This window comes from Anomaloglossus baeobatrachus, chromosome 3 (genome assembly GCF_048569485.1).
Source record: "Anomaloglossus baeobatrachus isolate aAnoBae1 chromosome 3, aAnoBae1.hap1, whole genome shotgun sequence".
Taxonomy (NCBI): domain Eukaryota; kingdom Metazoa; phylum Chordata; class Amphibia; order Anura; family Aromobatidae; genus Anomaloglossus; species Anomaloglossus baeobatrachus.
Genome location: NC_134355.1, coordinates 236,858,592 through 236,873,788, shown reverse-complemented (window position 1 = coordinate 236,873,788; position 15,197 = coordinate 236,858,592). Strand labels below are relative to the sequence as shown.

General features: G+C 49.0%; 1 protein-coding gene across 5 annotated transcripts in view; it reads right to left on the bottom strand.

Moving 5' to 3' along the window:
* Positions 1 to 8,368, bottom strand: part of PDE10A (phosphodiesterase 10A) — a 699,109-nt gene extending 690,741 nt beyond the window's left edge. For all 5 annotated transcript variants that reach the window (XM_075339766.1, XM_075339763.1, XM_075339773.1 and 2 more), the window contains exon 1: positions 8,057 to 8,368. In XM_075339766.1, the coding sequence (XP_075195881.1) occupies positions 8,057 to 8,120 (64 nt within the window). In that variant the 5' untranslated portion in view covers positions 8,121 to 8,368. The remainder of the gene's footprint in view (positions 1 to 8,056) is intronic.
* Positions 8,369 to 15,197: the final 6,829 nt, after the last annotated feature.

Sequence of the window (15,197 nt, the reverse complement as noted above, 5' to 3'; positions counted from 1 at the left end):
AAAAATGTATGATTATATATATATATATATATCTAAAAAAAAGAAAATTTCAAAATTATAGAACACTTTCAGATACCTGCAAGTTGTTGGTGTTAATCTGGCACCCTTAATTATCTGACAAACCCTATGTAAGGCCGAATTCACACTCACACGAATCTCACACTGTCACCTAAAACAGCCTTCTGTTCTCTGGACAGGAGCAGATAGATCAGCTGCATAGCAATGAATGGCATGGTGTACCCCAGGGGCCAGCACATGACAATTTCAGCCAACCAGTAGCATCACCACTCACTGATGGGAATCATAATGCTAGTACTAATGTGGCACATGACCACTGATGCCACCGATTGAATGCAGTGGTCAAAGTCTGGTGAACTATCAATGCTTATTCATTATATCACTAGGGGGTAGCGGAGAGATGAATACTGGATCTGGTTATCAAATAATGGTCATTGTAGCCAACAAATAGACTGGAACAGTCACTGTTTGGAAAGAAGTTTTACTCAACAGCTGTCAACTTACTTTTCTTATAATATGTATGACCACCATCACACAACTACAGTATGCATCCTTGTGTTCCATGTGTAAGGGCTTTCCCAAAATCCAAACTCATAACTGCTATTGATCATGAAAATTGGGGGTTGCCCAGTTAACCTCTGCAAGTCTGCAGTCACCCTTTATGTCACTGCAGACTTGTAAACCCTCACATCACGCACATTTTGCAGTGTGGATTCTCTGTCGTCGGAGCGGTGAATGGCATTCCTGTGGCTGTGAATATGCATCTTCCCTGCCAAAAACAGATTACATGGGTGCACCTTGCACAATACATGTGGATTGGGAGCGGCCACCCCATGTAGTCAGTGTCTGCCGTTCCCGGATAGGACATCAGAGAATCCTCACAGTGCGTGCAATGTGAGGATTCATCAGTCGGTAGACACACAGATTTATGAATTTAGACCGGACTACACTTTTAAGGCCTCATTCTCAGCAATCATTATTCTGGTTCACAAAACCCAGCAGATGCTCATCAATGTCTGGTCCATGTGTCAGTTTGTACCATCAGTGATTTTATATTATCTATCTATCTATATATATAAAAAATGTTTCTTCTATTTGCAACATTGATCATTGATTGAACAGTGACAGCCCTTGGAGGCCATCCTTCTGATGTGTGTGTGAAGACTTCTAAGGGCTGCTTCTCACTTGCGAGTTTCTCGCAGTAGAGCAATGCGAGAAAAACTCGCATTGGAATCGGACACATGTTAGTGAATGATTCAGCTCTCATCTGCGATTTTTTTCTCAGTCCAAATCGGACCGAGAAAAAAATCGCAGCATGCTGCTTTTTTGCGAGTTTCTACTGCGAGTTTCTCCAATGCAAGTCTATGGGAGCGTGTAAAAAATCGGATGTCACGGGACGGCACTCACACCATCCTAGTGACATCCGATTTTCTAAATACATTTCTCGCATGTTTCCTAAAACACTGGAAACGAGCGATGTCTCCCAATGTCTGTCAATCACTATTCTCTGTCAGTCGGTCTCTCCCTCTCGGTCCGTCACTATCTCTGTCCCTCTCTCACAGTCTGTCGGTCATTTTCCCCTCCTCTCTCATACTCACCGATCCCCGATCCCCGGCGCGGCGCTGCACGGCATTCACACTGCTGCGGCGGCTTTTACTATTTTGAAAAAGCCGGCCGCTCATTAAACAATCTCGTATTCCCTGCTTTCCCCGCCCACAGGCGCCTATGATTGGTTGCAGTGAGACACCTGTCACTCAGCGTGGGGGCGTGTCTCACTGCAACCAATCACAGCAGCCGGTGGGCGGGTCTATACTGTGCAGTGAAATAAATAAATAAATAATTAAAAAAAATGGCGTGCGGTCCCCCCCAATTTTAATACCAGCCAGATAAAGCCATACGGCTGAAGGCTGGTATTCTCAGGATGGGGAGCTCCACGTTATGGGGAGCCCCCCACCCTAACAATATCAGCCAACAGCCGCCCAGAATTGCCGCATACATTATATGCGACAGTTCTGGGACTGTACCCGGCTCTTCCCGATTTACCCTGGTGCGTTGGCAAATCGGGGTAATAAGGAGTTATTGGCAGCCCATAGCTGCCAATAAGTCCTAGATTAATCATGTCAGGCGTCTATGAGACACCCTCCATGATTAATCTGTAAATTACAGTAAATAAACACACACACCCGAAAAAATCCTTTATTGGAAATAAAAAACACAAACACATTCCCTCATTACCAATTTATTAACCCCGACAAACCCTCCATGTCCGGCATAATCCACGGACTCCAGCGTCGCTTCCAGCATGCAGGTGACAGGAGCTGCAGAAGACACCGCCGCTCCGGTCACCTCCAAGCAGCAACTGAGGTGAGTAGCGCGATCTGCTGAGGTGTCACTGAGGTTACCCGCTGTCACCGCTGGATCCAGTGACAGCGGGTAACCTCAGTGACACCTCAGCAGATCGCGCTACTCACCTCAGTTGCTGCTTGGAGGTGACCGGAGCGGCGGTGTCTTCTGCAGCTCCTGTCACCTGCATGCTGGAAGCGACGCTGGAGTCCGTGGATTATGCCGGACATGGAGGGTTTGTCGGGGTTAATAAATTGGTAATGAGGGAATGTGTTTGTGTTTTTTATTTCCAATAAAGGATTTTTTCGGGTGTGTGTGTTTATTTACTGTAATTTACAGATTAATCATGGAGGGTGTCTCATAGACGCCTGACATGATTAATCTAGGACTTATTGGCAGCTATGGGCTGCCAATAACTCCTTATTACCCCGATTTGCCAACGCACCAGGGTAAATCGGGAAGAGCCGGGTACAGTCCCAGAACTGTCGCATATAATGTATGCGGCAATTCTGGGCGGCTGTTGGCTGATATTGTTAGGGTGGGGGGCTCCCCATAACGTGGAGCTCCCCATCCTGAGAATACCAGCCTTCAGCCGTATGGCTTTATCTGGCTGGTATTAAAATTGGGGGGGAACCGCACGCCGTTTTTTTTAATTATTTATTTATTTATTTCACTGCACAGTATAGACCCGCCCACCGGCTGCTGTGATTGGGTGCAGTGTGACACCTGTCACTCAGAGTGGGGGCGTGTCTCACTGTAACCAATCATAGGCGCCTGTGGGCGGGGAAAGCAGGGAATACGAAATTGTTTAATGGGCGGCCGGCTTTTTCAAAACAGTAAAAGCCGCCGGAGCAGTGTGAATGCCGTGCAGCGCCGGGGATCGGGGATTGGTGAGTATGAGAGAGGGCTGCTAACTTCAGTTACTCAGGAGATTAGCGGTCACCGGTGAGTCTTCACAGGTGACCGCTAATCAGGGCGCGACACAGACAGAGCCGCAGCATGACAATGAAGTCGGGTGAAGTTCACCCGAGTTCATTCTGACAGTGCGGCTCTGTCTGTGTCTGCTGTCATCTGCCATTCACCGCTGCTACATGGCTGTCTGTGTCTGCTGTCAGCGGCCATGTAGCAGCGCTGAATGGCAGATGACATAGTAAAAAATACGCATTACACACGCATTACACACGCATTACACACGCATTACACACGCTAGTAAAATCTCAGAAATAGCATCGCACTTGCGTTGCACTCGCACCTAACGTGAACTAAAATCAGCCGAGTTTTTTTCAGCCCAGTCGGACCGATTTTACTCGCATAGATGTGTTTCCACCCTAAGGGTCAGATGAGTGTATAAAATCAGACAGAGATTGGACCACAATGCACGGACTGGCCATGGATCTCCAGACCGAAGTATTACAGCTTCATATACAGTATTTCGATGCTTGGGTCAGGAGAAATACAGCCAGTCCAGGCATTGCAGTCTGATTTATATAGTCGCCTAAATGCATCCAATAATTTTTGATATGGGCCTCAAAACACAACAAATACATTACATGTGAACAGCTCCATAGATTATAGTGGACATATGTTTTATGCTTGAAAAACATGGATGTACATGAAAGAAAAAAAAAAAAAAAAAAAACAGAAGCAGGATTGAGGCCTAAATGACAGTCTATGGGATGGAGGTAGACAGCACAGTCTGCTACTTTCTCATGTACTTTGTTCCAATGTCCTGACCACAAATGGAGAAATGCAATTTCACTTACACCTAGTGTCTGAAAAATACTTCTTAGGCTATGTGCGCACGTTGCGTACTAGCCCTGCAGAAATGTCTGCAGCGATCTGAAGAGCACACGTGCGCTTCAAATCGCTGCAGAAAATACCCGGAGAAAAAAAAAAAAAAGCAGATTCCATGCACTCTGCCTGCAGCTCCTGCCATAGACAGAGCAGGGGCTGCCGGCAAAGCGCACGGAAGAAGTGACATGTCACTTCTTAGAACGCAGCGCTTCGGGCAGCAGCCGAAGCGCTGTGCTCTAAGACGCCACGTGCGCACGGCCCCTGCACAATCTCCATAGACTGTGCAGGGGACGCAGGACGCATGCAGTTACGCTGCGCTACAAAGCGCAGCGTAACTGCATGTATTTACGCAACGTGCGCACATAGCCTTCGGGCTGCTTCTCACTTGCGAGTTTCTCGCAGTAGAGCAATGCGAGAAAATCTCGCATTGGAATCGGACACATGTTAGTGCATGATTCAGCTCTCATCTGCAATTTTTTTCCCAGTCCAAATCGGACTGAGAAAAAAAAAAAAAAACGCAGCATGCTGCTTTTTTGCGAGTTTCTACTGCGAGTCTCTCCAATGCAAGTCTATGGGAGCATGTAAAAATTCAGATGTCACGGGGCGGCACTCACACCATCCTAGTGACATCCGATTTTCTAAATACACTTCTCGCATGTTTCCTAAAACACTGGAAACGAGTGATGTCTCATAATGTCTGTAAATCACTATTCTCTGTCAGTCGGTCTCTCCCTCTCGGTCTCTATTCTCTCTCTGTCGGTCCGTCACTATCTCGGTCCCTCTCTCACAGTCTGTCGGTCATTTTCCCCTCCTCTCTCATACTCATCGTTCCCCGGCGTGGCACGGCACGGCATTCACACTGCTCTGGCAGCTTTTACTATTTTGAAAAAGCCGGCCGCTCATTAAACAAACAAACAATCTCGTATTCCCTGCTTTCCCCGCCCACAGGCGCCTATGATTGGTTGCAGTGAGACACGCCCCCACGCTGAGTGACAGGTGTCTCACTGCACCCAATCACAGCAGCCGGTGGGCGTGTCTATACTGTGCAGTGAAATAAATAATTAAAAAAAAACGTCGTGCGGTCCCCCCCAATTTTAATACCAGCCAGATAAAGCCATACAGCTTAAGGCTGGTATTCTCAGGATGGGGAGCTCCACGTTATGGGGAAAAACAACAATATCAGTCAGCAGCCGCCCAGAATTGCCGCATACATTAGATGCGACAGTTCTGGGACTGTACCCGGCTCTTCCCGATTTGCCCTGGTACGTTGGCAAATCGGGGTAATAAGGAGTTAATGGCAGCCCATAGCTGCCACTAAATCCTAGATTAATCATGTCAGGCGTCTCCACGAGATACCTTCCATGATTAATCTGTAAGTTACAGTAAACACACACACACCTGAAAAAATCATTTATTAGAAATAAAAAACACTAACAAATTCCCTGGTTCACCAATTTAATAAGCCCCAAAAAGCCCTCCATGTCCAGCGTAATCAAGGATGGTCCAGCGTCGCTTCCAGCTCTGCTACATGGAGGTGACAGGAGCAGCAGAATACACCGCCGCTCCTGTCAGCTCCACGCAGCAACTGAGGCGAGTAGCGCGATCAGCTGCTGTCAGTCAGGTTACTCGCGGCCACTGCTGGATCCAGGTAACCTCTGTGACAGCTCAGCTGATCACGCTACTCACCTCAGTTGCTGCATGAAGCCGACGGGAGCGGCGGTGTATTCTGCTGCTCCTGTCACCTACATGTAGCAGAGCTGGAAGCGACACTGGACCATCCTGGATTACGCCGGAAATGGAGGGCTTTTTGGGGCTTATTAAATTGGTGAACCAGGGAATTTGTTAGTGTTTTTTATTTCTAATAAATGATTTTTTCAGGTGTGTGTGTGTGTGTGTGTGTGTGTGTGTTTATTTACTGTAACTTACAGATTAATCATGGAAGGTATCTCGTGGAGACGCCTGACATGATTAATCTAGGATTTAGTGGCAGCTATGGGCTGCCATTAACTCCTTATTACCCCGACTTGCCAACGCACCAGGGCAAATTGGGAAGAGCCGGGTACAGTCCCAGAACTGTCGCATCTAATGTATGCGGCAATTCTGGGCGGCTGCTGACTGATATTCTTAGGCTGGGGGCTCCCCATAACGTGGAGCTCCCCATCCTGAGAATACCAGCCTTCAGCCATATGGCTTTATCTGGCTGGTATTAAAATTGGGGGGACCGCACGCCGTTTTTTTTATTTAATTATTTCTTTCACTGCACAGTATAAACACGCCCACCGGCTGCTGTGATTGGGTGCAGTGAGACACCTGTCACTCAGCGAGGGGGCATGTCTTACTGCAACCAATCATAGGCGCCTGTGGGCGGGGAAAGCAGGGAATACGAGATTGTTTAATGAGCGGCCGGCTTTTTCAAAATAGTAAAATCCGCCGGAGCAGTGTGAACGCCGTGCAGCTCCACGCCGGGGATCGGTGAGTATGAGAGAGGGCTGCTAACTTCAGTCACTCAGGGGATTAGTGCCGGTCACCGGTGAGTCCTTCACAGGTGACCGCTAATCAGGACGCGGCACAGACAGACCCGCAGCATGACAATGAAGTCGGGTGAAGTTCACCCGAGTTCATTCTGATCGTGCGGCTCTGTGTCTGCTGTCATCTGCCATTCAGCTCTGCTACATGGCTGTCTGCGTCTGCTGTCAGCAGCCATGTAGCAGAGCTGAATGGCAGATGACATAGTAAAAAATACGCATTACACACGCTAGTAAAATCATTAATTTATTCAGAAAAAGCATCGCACTTGCATTGCACTCGGACCTAACGTGAACTAAAATCAGCCGAGTTTTTTTCAGCCCAGTCGGACCGATTTGACTCGCATAGATGTGTTTCCAGCCTTACATGTGAGAACACACTATATTTCACATCCGGACAACTTCATTTCACATGTTCGTTTAATACATCAGTGGCCGTGGAGTGTGTGAGCTGGGAGCCCAGGCGGCTCACAAAGACTGGATCCATCAGTGGCCGTGGAGTGTGTGAGCTGGGAGCCCAGGCGGCTCACAAAGACTGGATCCATCAGTGGCCGTGGAGTGTGTGAGCTGGGAGCCCAGGCGGCTCACAAAGACTGGATCCATCAGTGGCCGTGGAGTGTGTGAGCTGGGAGCCCAGGCGGCTCACAAAGACTGGATCCATCAGTGGCCGTGGAGTGTGTGAGCTGGGAGCCCAGGCGGCTCACAAAGACTGGATCCATCAGTGGCCGTGGAGTGTGTGAGCTGGGAGCCCAGGCGGCTCAAAGACTGGATCAATCAGTGGCCATGGAATATGTGAGCTGGGAGCCCAGGCGGCTCACCAAGACTCAGCTGGGAGAAGTGTCAAGTCCACAATTGTCAGACTATGGGTGTAAACATCGCTTCCATTCACTAACTGAAAACAGAGCGCAGGATAATTGGAAACTCCAAAACAGAGTTCATATAAAAAGTTGCAAAAGCCATTCATTTTGTATCTAAATTTGGGGGCTTGTTGTTTTTTTCCCCCTTCATTATAGAGAAGATTAAATTGCCATGTCATCAGTAGAGAAGCATCAATAACACCCTGTAATACTAAGCTAAGTGCAAGAAACACTGGCACTGAGCTGGTGATGCCAGGCTATCAGCAACCCTACAGGGTTCACTGAGCAATTTTGCTGTCTGCAGAAGTAAACCATGGAAGCACGGTGACTTCTGTATACACCCAGAGGCTGGCAGAACAGTGGGCAAACTTGGTCACCCAGCAGCAAGACCCTCAGCACAAGTCACCACATCCCACAGCTGGTACAACTAACTCAACGGCTGACACACCTGCTCCTGTAAACAGTGCTAACCACACAGGGCACCACACCTGCCACTGCAGGGTAGAAGACGGTACTTACTGGCGCCTAAAAAGAAGTCCGTGAACCTTCTAAAGCAGCCTTCAGAAGAGGATCCATCTTCCATGTCTGCCCCCACTGACGGCACGAAGAGCGGGATCCACAGGAAGAAGCCCCTGTGCCGAGGTCAGCTTTGCAGTAACTGTATGGTTACGAGAGACAGGGCACCTCTGCCCTGTCATCCACAGGATGGGCGATGGCTGCCCACCGATTAGTTGACTCCAGCGCCGCTGCCTCCCACCCAGCACTTCTCGGTGTTCTCCTGCCTCCACCCACCAGACTTTGTATGCTTCCCTCTACCGGCGATGGAAGAGGGTGGGGTGCCAGCAGTGGGTGGGAGACAATATATGACAAGCCTGAGAGACAGCCGAGGAGAGGAGGAGGGGCGGAAGGCGGGCTGTGCGGCTCCAGCCTACAGGCAGTTGAGGGCTGGAGGTGAGGGCAAGGAAACGTGTGACTGGGACCGAACCATGACGGATCAACCGCCCACCTATGGTAGGCTACACACTGCAAACGTCACAACGCGTTGTGTGACGGATGCGTTGCACCTCCGGTTTTAGAGTACTTTCACACTTGCGTTCAGCGGAGTCCGTCACTATGGAGAATAGCGCAGTCCATTAACGCACTGCACTATTCTCCATAGACTTGTATGGATGACGCACTATAACGCAAGTGTCAGCGTTGCATCCGCTGGACGACGCAGCGTCGTTATCTTGACGCTGCGTCGGGCGGAAGGAACACAGCATGTAACGTTTTTTTAAGCAGCGGAATCCTTTGGATTTCACTGTGCATGCTCTCTCTGGCTCCCTGCACCCGTAACCAGTGTACACATCGGGTAACCAAGGAACCCTGGTTAAGTGTGCCGGGAGCCCGACACTTCCCCGCTCGGCTCCGCCCCCTCCCGCACTCCGTACACACACACACAATCGCGCGCGCACACACACACTCTCACACTCACTCACCTGTCCCCCAGCGATGCAGTCCCCGCGGCACTGACGTCCTCAGCCATGGCCCCGCTCGGCTCCAACCACTTCGCACTCCGCCCCCCGCACACATTGTCGGCGACCGAGTGATCGGCTGATCACCCAGCGGCCGGCTACTGTGAGTGATCGGCTGATCACCCGGCGGCCGGCTACTGTGAGTGATCGGCTGATCACCCGGCGGCCGACTACTGTTAGCGATCAGCTGATCGTTCACAATAGTCTGCCGACGGTAAAACTGTAAGAAAAAAAACAAAAAAAAAAACGGATTGCGTTGTTTTGCAGCATCCGTTGCATCCGTTGTGCCACTATATGCAACACATCCGTTGCATCCGTCACACAACGCAATGCAACGGATACCGTTCAACGCAAGTGTGAAAGTTATACCTTAGCAGAGCCGGCCGATCCGGCTCTAAAACCTATGCAACGGTTGCAGCGACAATACCGCATCCTTTGCATAAGTTTTTGACATGCGGCCTGTCCGGTTTTTGCCGCTTGCGGCAGGCTACTGAGCATGCGCAGTGAAAAAAACGCATGCGGCGGCCGGATGCGGTGTTTGCCGCAGGACATCGCATGCGGCGTCCATAGGCATGCATTGCAAATGGTTTTTGGGGTTTTTTTGCCGGACAAAAAAACGTGCCAGGCAACGTTCCATCCGGCCGTCGCATCGGCTAAGGCTACTTTCACACATCCGGTTGTAGCAGTGCGGCACAATATAGCGCTCTGCTAAAATGAAACCGTTTTTTTTTTTTGCCGCCGGTTTCATTTTTTCCAGCATTGACTTGCATTGGCGCCGCATTGTGCCGCATGGGCTTGTGTTCCGTCCGTTTTTTGCCTTATGCGGCAGATTTAGCCGATGCGGCGGCCGGATGGAACGTTCCCTGGCACGTTTTTTGCTCCGGCAAAAAAACCGCATCGCGCCGCATCCGGCCGCTGCGGCGCATTTTTCAATACATGCATATGGACGCCGGATGCGTCGCGATGCGGAAAAAACGCATCCGGCCGCCGCATGCGGTTTCTTCCACTGCGCATGCTCAGTAGCGGGCCGCAACTGGAAAAAAACGGACGGGCCGCATGTAAAAACTTATGCAAAGGAAGCGGTGTTTTCGCCGCATCCGTTGCATAGGTTTCACAGCCGGATTGAGCCGCAGTGCTCAAACCGGATGTGTGAAAGTAGCCTAAATCTGCCACATGCGGAAAAAAATGGACTGAACGCAAGCCCATGTGGCACAATACGGCACTAATGTAAGTCTATGCAAAAAAACGCAACCAGCGGCAAAAAAAAAACGTTGCGGTTTTTCTGCAAAGCGCCGGACTGTGCCGCACAGGAAAAACCGGATGTGTGGATCAGTTTTTTGCAAATCAGACACAATCCGGCACTTTGCAGAAAAAACGCATTCGTTTTTTTTTTGCCGCCTTAAGTTTTTTCCTCATAGACTTGCTTTAGCGCCGGATTGTGCCGCATGACCTTGCGTTGCATCCGTTTTTTGCCGGATGTGGCATATTTAGCTGATGCGGCGTCCAGATGGAACGTTGCATGCAGCGTGTTTTGTTTGCAGCAAAAAACCGCATCGCGAAATGCAGCGCAATTTACAATGCAAGGCTATGGACGCCGGATGTGGCAGTCTGCGGCAAAAAACGCATCCGGCCACCGGATACGGTTTTTTGAACTGCGCATGCTCAGTATGAAACCGCATCCATCAAAAAACGGTTGGCCGCATGGAAAAACGTATGCAACGGATCCCTTTTTTTCCCCGCATCCGTTGCATAGGTTTTTCAGCCGGATTGTGCCTGATACAAAAAAAACTGATGTGTGAAAGCAGCTTAAGCCGAGAGAGAGCGCGAGCGAGCCCCCATCATCCCCGCACACACCCCGGAACTACCGCACTCATGATCATCACTGCATACATTCTGGCACTACCGCACTCATCATCATCACTGCACACACCCCGTCACTACAGCACTCATCATCACCGCACACACCGGCACTACCGCACCCATCATCACTACCGCACTCATGATCATCACTGCACACACCCCGGCACTACCGCACTCATCATCACCGCACAACACCAGCACTACCGCACCCATAATCATAACCGCACACCCCGTGCGGCTTTACCTTGGCTGGTATCAAAATTGGGGGGGACCACATACCGTTTTTTTTTTAAATTATTTATTTGTTGTACTGCACGATATAGACCCGCCCACCGGCGGCTGTGATTGGTTGCAGAAAGACAGCTGTCACTCAGTGTGGGGGCATGTCTGACTGCAACCAATCATAGGCGTCGGTGGGCGGGGAAAGCAGTGAATACTAAATGGAATAATGAGCGGCCGGCATTTTCAAAAGAGGAGAAGCCGTCAGAGAAGTGTGACAGCTGTGCAGTGCTGCGACGGTGATTGGTGAGTATGAGAGAGGGGGGAGAGTGACCAGGAATGATTTTAAATGATTTAGATCGTTCTGCTGGACATGCTGAGCATACGCAGTAGAACGTGATGGAATCCATCGGATTCCGCCGCTTAGTTCATTGCGGCGGATTCCACCTCCATAGACAATCATTATGCCTCGTAACGGATCCCAACGGAATCCTGTGGAGTGTGGTTTTTTTTAGAGCAACAGAAAACGCTACATTCAGCGTTCCCTCCGCCCACGGTCACTGACGGTCAGCGACAAAACAACTGAGGCGCCGCGGGGCGGATGCAACGTAAGGCCATCCATTGCTATCCGTAGCTAATAGAAGTCTATGAAAAATGAACGGTTTCCTGCAACAGTTACCGTAATTCCTCAAGGCGGCGGATAGCAACGGATGCCGTTCAACACAAGTGTGAAAGTAGCCGTAGGCGTATAGAGTTGATCCCTCATCCACGGTGTGTTCCCTCATACATAGTGCTTGCATAGAGATATGCCCTTATAAATGGGGCCCACTTAGATGGTGTGTACTCTTATACGAGTAGATGGTACCCTCATACATGGTGTGTTCTCAGAGATATGCCCTCATACGCGGTGTGTGCATTGAGATATACCCTCATACACAATGTATGCATAGAGATATGCACTCATAGGTGGTGCCCTTATACATGGTGTGTTCCCTCATACATAGTGTTTGCATAGAGATATGCACTTATAAATCGTGCCCACATAGATAGTGTGTGCCCTCATAGATGGTACCCTAATACAGGGCCGCCACTAGGAATTTCAGGGCCCCATACTGGCAAAATTATGGGGCCCCCTTGAGACTCCGCCCAGGCTCCACCCCTATATATATATAAAGTCAAACAGTGTAGACCAGCTCACTCCTGTGAATCACCTGGAACCTCTAATGACCTGGTTAACTCTGTTGTGCCCGGATCAGGATGTACAGTCATGGCCAAAAGTTTTGAGAATGCTACAAATATTAATTTTTACAAAGTCTAATGCTTAAGTTTTTCTAATGGCAAGTTGCATATACTCCAGAATGTCATAAAGAGTGATCAGCTTAATAGCAATTACTTGCAAAGTCAATATTGGCTAAGAAAATGAACTTTAACCCCCAAAACACATTTCAACATCATTGCATTCCTGCCTTAAAAGGAGCAGCTAACATTGTTTTAGTGATTGTTCCATTAACACAGATGTGGGTGGTGATGAGGACAGGGCTGGCGATCAATCAGTCATGATTAAGTAAGAATGACACCACTGGACAGTTTAAAAGGAGGCTGGTGCATGGTATCATTGTTTCTCTTCAGTTAACCATGGTTATCTCTAAAGAAACACGTGCAGCCATCATTGCTCTGCACAAAAATGTCCTAACAGGGAAGAGTATCACAGCTACAAAGATTGCACCTCAGTCAACAATCTATCGCATCATCAAGAACTTCAAGGAGAGAGCTTCCATTGTTGCCAAAAAGGCTCCAGGGTGCCCAAGAAGGACCAGCAAACGCCAGGACCGTATCTTAAAACTGTTTCAGCTGCGGGATCGGACTACCAGCAGTGCCGAGCTAGCTCAGCAATGGCAGCAGGCTGGTGTGAGTGCTTCTGCACGCACTGTGAGGCGGAGACTCTTTGAGCAAGGCCTGGTTTCAAGGAGGGCAGCAAAGAAGCCACTTCTCTCCAGAAAAAACATCAGGGACTGACTGATATTCTGCAAAAGGTACAGGGAGTGGACTGCTGAGGACTGGGGTAAAGTCATTTTCTCAGATGAATCCCCTTTTCGATTGTTTGGGACATCTGAAAAAGAGCTTATTAGGAGAAGAAGAGGTGAGCGCTACCACCAGTCTTGTCTCATGCCAACTGTTAAGCATCCTGAAACGATTCATGTGTGGGGTTGCTTCTCAGCCAAGGGAATCGGCTCACTCACAGTCTTGCCTAAAAACACAGCCATGAATAAAGAATGGTACCAGAATGTCCTCCAAGAGCAACTTCTCCCAACTGTCCAAGAGCAGTTTGGCGCCCAACAATGCCTTTTCAGCATGATGGAGCACCTTGCTATAAAGCAAAGGTGATCACTAAATGGCTCATGGAACAAAACATAGAGATTTTGGGTCCATGGCCTGGAAACTCCCCAGATCTTAATCCCATTGAGAACTTGTGGGCAATCATCAAGAGACAGGTGGACAAACAAAAACCAACAAATTCTGGCAAAATTCAAGCATTGCTTATGCAAGAATGGACAGCTATCAGTCAGGATTTGGTCCAGAAGTTGATTGAGAGCATGCCAGGAAGAATTGCAGAGGTCCTGAAGAAGGGTCAACACTGCAAATATTGACTTGCTGCATTAGCTCATTCTAACTGTCAATATAACCTTTTGGTACTCATAATATGATTGCAATTATATTTCTGTATGTGATGTAAACATCAGACAAGCACAATTAAAAACCAGAGGGCAACAGATCATGTGAAAATATAATTTTGGTGTCATTCTCAAAACTTTTGGCCATGACTGTAGGAGTCCATCCATACAAATGTGAACAACGACTGAGCAAAGTCCAGCGTGAGCAATCCAGGATGCTGCTAAAAATTTCTTTCTACCTCCCTTTGTTGTCCCAGAATGATATTCTGAAAAATATTGTGGAAAATAATGATATTGCCTTTGTGGCAAAAAGAGCCCCGACTTTGGCTACATGATTATCACCTAGCATGTTTAAAGGGAACCTGTCATCAGAAATTTCGCCCAAAAGCTAAAAGATTCCCCCTCTGCAGCTCCTGGGCTGCATTCTAGGAAGATCCCTGTTATTATTGTGCCCCATGTGAGACCAAAATAAAGCCTTTATAAAGTTCTACCTTTTTGTATGCAGCTTCTGTAAATCCGTCACGGGGGCGGGCTCTCTGCCGTCCGTTATTCTGCCTCCTGGTCCTGTATGCCGCCCCCATCGCTCCTTTCCATATCTGATGCACCGCCCACTGCTCCAGCCATCCCCGCGCATGCCCAGTGCCAGTCTCACAGGACTGAGCAGTTTGACCGCTGGTGACATGTGCGCAGACAAGTGATTATGGACGGGACTGTGACTGTTATCAGCAAGTACCCGGCCATAATCTCTTGAGCGCGCAAACCTCTCCAGCGGTCAGACACACTGTGCTCAGGGTAGTGCTAGACTGTATGGGCTGCTTTCAGGGATGACGTCCCTTTGTTATGTGATAGTATTTTGAACACGCCCCTATCACATGACAAAGGGACGTCATCCCTGGAAGCAGCCCATACAGTCTAGCACTACCCTGAGCACAGTGTGTCTGACCGCTGGAGAGGTTTGCGCGCTCAAGAGATTATGGCCGGGTACTTGCTGATAACAGTCACAGTCCCGTCCATAATCACTTGTCTGCGCACATGTCACCAGCGGTCAAACTGCTCAGTCCTGTGAGACTGGCACTGGGCATGCGCGGGGATGGCTGGAGCAGTGGGCGGTGCATCAGATATGGAAAGGAGCGATGGGGGCGGCATACAGGACCAGGAGGCAGAATAACGGACGGCAGAGAGCCCGCCCCCGGGACGGATTTACAGAAGCTGCATACAAAAAGGTAGAACTTTATAAATGCTTTATTTTGGTCTCACATGGGGCACAATAATAACAGGGATCTTCCTAGAATGCAGCCCAGGAGCTGCAGAGGGGGAATCTTTTAGCTTTTGGGCGAAATTTCTGATGACAGGTTCCCTTTAAAGATCCTGATAAAATTTCCCCTAATAACTGGT